Source organism: Carassius carassius, unplaced genomic scaffold (assembly GCF_963082965.1).
Source record: "Carassius carassius unplaced genomic scaffold, fCarCar2.1 SCAFFOLD_93, whole genome shotgun sequence".
NCBI classification, from domain to species: domain Eukaryota; kingdom Metazoa; phylum Chordata; class Actinopteri; order Cypriniformes; family Cyprinidae; genus Carassius; species Carassius carassius.
In genome coordinates, this window is record NW_026775009.1 from 62501 (window position 1) to 67855 (window position 5355).

General features: G+C 37.0%; 1 protein-coding gene across 1 annotated transcript in view; it reads right to left on the reverse strand.

Annotated features, from left to right (window-relative positions):
• LOC132134162 (leucine-rich repeat-containing protein 49) overlaps positions 1-4642 on the reverse strand; it is a 22086-nt gene extending 17444 nt beyond the window's left edge. Inside the window, exons 1-7 of the mRNA XM_059546945.1 lie at positions 4144-4642; positions 3977-4048; positions 3720-3783; positions 3351-3554; positions 2560-2653; positions 2144-2347; positions 1276-1342 (exon numbers count right to left, since the gene is read on the reverse strand). Of these exons, the coding sequence (XP_059402928.1) occupies positions 1276-1342; positions 2144-2347; positions 2560-2653; positions 3351-3554; positions 3720-3783; positions 3977-4048; positions 4144-4209 (771 nt within the window). The 5' untranslated portion in view covers positions 4210-4642. The remainder of the gene's footprint in view (positions 1-1275; positions 1343-2143; positions 2348-2559; positions 2654-3350; positions 3555-3719; positions 3784-3976; positions 4049-4143) is intronic.
• Positions 4643-5355: the final 713 nt, after the last annotated feature.

Consider the following 5355-nt stretch of genomic DNA (forward strand, 5'->3'; position numbering starts at 1 on the left):
TGATAATAATCAGAAATGTTTCTCGAGCAGTGAATCATCATATTTTCATGATTTCTAAAGATCATGTGACACTGAAGACTGGAGGAATGATGCTGAAAATACAGCGGAGCATCACAGATGTTCACATCAAAGATGTTTACTGTGGTTTACATACAGTAGTAAAGAAAAAACTATTTCATGTGACTAATTTATTAAGCAACATATTTGATGCATCAACATCAGTCTGACATGAGCCTGTAACTGCAGACAGAGAAATGCTTTGAGAGCCACACACACACACACACGTGCATCTGTCATCACAACATCCAGACCACCGTGCAGTGAAGAATTCAGGCCTGTACGGCCGTTTAAAGTTACAGCAAAAAAAGAAAGACTTTAATAAAAAACATAGAGCCACAAATTGTTGTTGTTCAAAAGCAATGAGTCAATAAACCCCGCATACAAGTCCAACAGGTGACAGAAAGCACCCAAACCAGCACTTAACATGATTAAAATAGACTAACGTGGCAAATAAATGACAGACTGAGGCTGGTAATTAGCAATCCGCCCTCAAAAACACCCTGCATCGTCTCTCATGCTGAGGGTTTGTGATGGATTACTCACAGCAGTGAGGAGGCGGAGCTACTTATGTGCAGCACCAATCAACCAATCAGCATCCACACTGCTGCTTTACATGAATAGAGTTCAACATATGACCTTCAGTAACACGAAATTACTGTTGGTCAACCTCAGATGGTCAAAATCCTGTTTTTTTATTTACATATTACATGAACTGTAATATATGCACGGCTTTGACATTAGATAGGTTAAAAATGTATACTCATGTTAAAGTCATGATGAAACTGAAGTATTGATCTCTTTTTCCATATTGTGACACAGTGTAAGAGATGAATAAATGTAGGGCGGGACTTGGTTCGGTGGTTTCGTTGTTGATTGGATGCTGAGATGTGGGCGTGGCTCTTAAAATGTGTATGCAGATGAGCATGAGCTACAGGGGCGGAGCTTAAGAGCACTTATTTGATTGGAAAAATCCTACATACCTCACCACAGACAGGACGATCCAGTTAAGATGTTTTGATTAAACATTACAATGTCAAATAATGCAAGTTATTTCCATTTTATTTGCATGTTATTTCACCTTCACTGGTAGAGAATAGTTCATTAGACACATCTACCACATCACACTGAATTTGTACCTTTATTAAGACACAAGGCAGCAGCTGTCAGTGTCTCATAATAATAAAATCACATGCAATGTTGCCTGAGAATCTGTACCTGATTACTATGTAAGTCCAGAACGTCAAGTCTAGTGAGGCCGTCCACATCACAGATCCTCTGGATTCTAGGACAAACATTCATTTATCACTGATTAAAGCAGATTAGATGAACAGAAAACACGCTCAGAATGACTGAATGGAGTCGTGTGGACAGGAGAAGAGTCACTGGGTTTGTGAGCGACTGACTCCCTTGAGACGGCTGAGACTCAGACAAACACTGACAGAGTAATGAGATCCTGCGGCATTCAGCATGAGAACGCTTCACACGCAGAGACGAGAAGTCTTCAGGAGAACGAGACGGCTCATGAGAAATTATATTATTGCAATCAATCATATTCCCAAAAGAAAAACATCAAGCCTATTAAATCTGTTTTGCATTGTGTCATTCTTTTCAAAACAATTATGCATTTAATCATGCCTTCTAATGCACCTTATAATGTGCTGAATGACTGTAACCACATTGTTACACCTTTAGAAAGTACAATAAATTAAAACATGACAATCATGCACAGAATCTATAATGCATTTCGTAACAATTACTTATGAAAAGATATACTGCATTATAATGCACCTTATGAAGAACTTCATAATGCATGTTAATGAAGTCTTCAAGTAAGGTGTTACTGAAATTGTTGTGGAAATAATGCAATCACAATGCATGGTCTTCAAAAAGGGCTTGATGTTTTTCTTTTGAGAATATGATCTGGACGTTTCCAGACTTATTCAATAAAACATGCCAGCTTTAGTTCAGATATCAAACGCTGACAGTTTAATTGGAGTCGTGTTGGTTTTAAGAGCAGGGTGTGAGCATTCCTGTGAGATTACACACCTACAACCAGACGAAACACACACACACACACACACACCTGTTCTTCCCGAGCAGCAGCACACGCAGCGAGGTGAGGGAGGAGACTCCACACATGTCAATCACACGGTTGTCATAGAGATCGAGGACCACGAGGCGCTGCAGGTGAAGCAGGTCCTGCAGGTGTGAGACAAGGTTGTGCTGCATGTTGAGGAGACGCAGATTCTCAGCCGAGTCCAGATGAGGGACATCCGTCAGCCCACGCCTGCAGGACACAGACCACAGGTCACTGTCTTAACTACACAGAGTCTGCTGAATGACCCTGCCTTGAGAAAGACTGTCCTGCCACCTGCTGGTGGAACTGTGTCATGTTTTCAGTGTTGATAAGTTTTCTTGTCTCGTGTTTGCTTGTACAGGTTTGCTATGCAGTTGCTAGGGTTTTCTGAGTGCTAGGTGTTTTTTAAATGAACAGGATACCGGTCCAGATCCAGTCTCTCTGGGCAGGAAGTGATGTCATCTCTGAAGCTGAAGGCAGACGGGAAACACGGGACGGAACTGTCACGCAGACTTCCTGTGTGATAATAATAATGTGATAATTATCTGCGCAGAACGACTGACTCTTAAACTCATTTTGTGGTTAACTAAACTGAAAATGGAAATTATAAAAATAAAAATTATTAAACACTTAAAAAAAAATAAGTAAAACCTAAAGTAAAACATATTTTAAAACAAAAAAGAGTAAAAAGTAAAATTAAAATAATTAAAAATTAAAATAAAAACTAAAATAAAAAATAAAAAATATTTCAAAACTGAAATAAAAACTAAATAAAAATAATTTGAAAACTAACATAATTTTTTTAAAGTAAAGACTAACACAAAAATAATTAAAAACTATAATAAAAAACGAATTAAAAACTAAAATAAAGATTAAATTAAATAAATAAAATCAAAATGATTAAAACAAAAAAAAATTAAAAAGCTAAAAAAACTTAACTATAATAAATATTAAAAACTAAAATAAAAAATATTTAAAAGCTAAAATAAAACATAATTAAAAGCTAAAATAAAAACTAATAAAATAAATAAATAAAAGCTAAAATAAAAACTAAAAACAAAGAAAAAATAATTAAAAGCTAAAATAAAAATTATAAAAAAATAAAATATAATAAAAATAATAAAAAATTATTAAAAACTAATAAAGCATATCAGTGATCCTAAAATAACACTGAAGCAGAACTCATCTCTGAGTGCTGTTCCTGTGATCTCACCGCGTGTGTGAGCGAGCGCTGCTTTGCTCTGAGGGGACGTGGACCCCGCGCTGTGTGTGGCCCTCTTCACACGATACACCTGGGGCCCCAGATCCACCACCATCCCCACAGGAAGAGCCACAGGAAGAGAGAAGACACAGCGACCTGCAGCCGAGAGCTGGCTGTCACAGGACAGAACCGGAGCGCGCAGCTGCAGACGAGCATCTGACCCACCCACACACACACACACACACACACACACATAAATGATAAAAGATGCATAACGATCAGATGGCAAAAGAGCACTCTAAACATCACTGCCATATAATAAAAGCAGAGGATCTCCATTCAGACACAGATTGTGTATTAGCAGACAGAAGAGTTCTGTACCAGGTTTGGATGGGTTTGGTTTCAACGAGTCCACATTCAGTGCTTTCTGAAGATCACTGGATAACTTCAGATCGAGAACAAAAGAACAAAGTCACAGTGTTAAAGTTCTTTTCAGTTTGGAAGAAATAAATGATATACAGATGTGCATGACATATATGTCCATTAATGTGCATAAGGATACATATGTTAATGCATGCAATTTTAATTTGCACGAGATATCATATATGTTTTGAGTTAATAAGGCACTATTTCTCTACCTCAGACGTGTTGCTCAGTCTGTGGGGCAGTAAAGACCGCACTGCTGCCAGATGCTGCTGATAGCTGAGTACCTGAGAGAGAGAGACAGAGACAGAGAGAGAGAGAGAGAGAGTCAAACTACTATATATATATACTATACTATAGTTAAGCTGAGTCAGTCTCTCACCGCAGGCGGAAGGATCCGCGCAGACAGCGCTTTATTGCGAGCGTCCTGCGGTTTATTCGAGCGCATCTCCAGTGTTTCACCGCAGACAGCACGTCACTGCGCGTCCTTAGCAACCAACTTTTAGTAAACAGTAACGGAGAGTTCCGGCGGAAGTACGAGACTTCCGCAAAAGTTTTTTTTTTTAATAATAAAACAAAAAAAAGTCCATTAAAAACATGTTCATAATTATTATCATAATAGAGTAAATGAAACCGAAATGTTAGTGTCTCTCTTTCTTATGGCTTCACCATCCTTCTTCTATTCTTCCGTCTGTGTAGGCTAATAACGATGTTTTGGACTTTAGTGTTCACTTTTGATTTTATGTTTACTATTGTCATTACTACCTCCAATAAATAGCATAAAGTATGTTTGTTTGTTTGTTTGTTTTTCTTCTGTATCCCCCAAGTTTGTTTTTCTTATTGAAGCCTGGCAAAGCAATGCAGTTAAATGCAATGTAATAAAATAAAATTAATTGCAGTGAATCGGTTTTAATCCTACTGTTCTACAGATATCCACAGAAGGTTTCTCATAATTGACATACGAGTATTAACTTATCGATATCCAGGTATTGCTTAAAATGCATTACAAATATTAAAAATTAATATTTGGTAAAGAAAAAAAAAAGATAAAATCTGTGAATAATCCAGCATAATATCATCCACAGACAAACCACGCTGATGCTCTGAATGTGTTTCAGAAAAGCAAACAGATGTTCATCAGCGTTCACAACATCTGCTTCTGCCACAAAACCAGCTCATCCTCACAAACATCACTCTCTTCATCTCAAGAAAACACTATTCCAGCTTAAACAGCAAAGTATTATTACATTGTCTTCTTTTTTTCTTTTTTTTTTAGAATAACACCTTGCCATTTTAATGTTTTAATTTTCCGTTCATGTGGTTATTTATATGGATCTGTAAAGGTCATTTAATAATGCTTCCCTTCGACTCATTTCACACTGAGGAATTACATGTTGCACAATGCAAACAATATACTGCCTTTAATTTACACTGACTTCATGTGAATAAAATGAGTCTCTACTGAGAATCATCTTCACTTTCTTTATGTCAAATGCAATTAATTGCTAAATTTTGTGTAAAATGGGGATAAGGCATCACTACAGCATGTAAAAACAGTATAAACTCAGCTCAGGGTTTAATGGGTGTTGTGTAG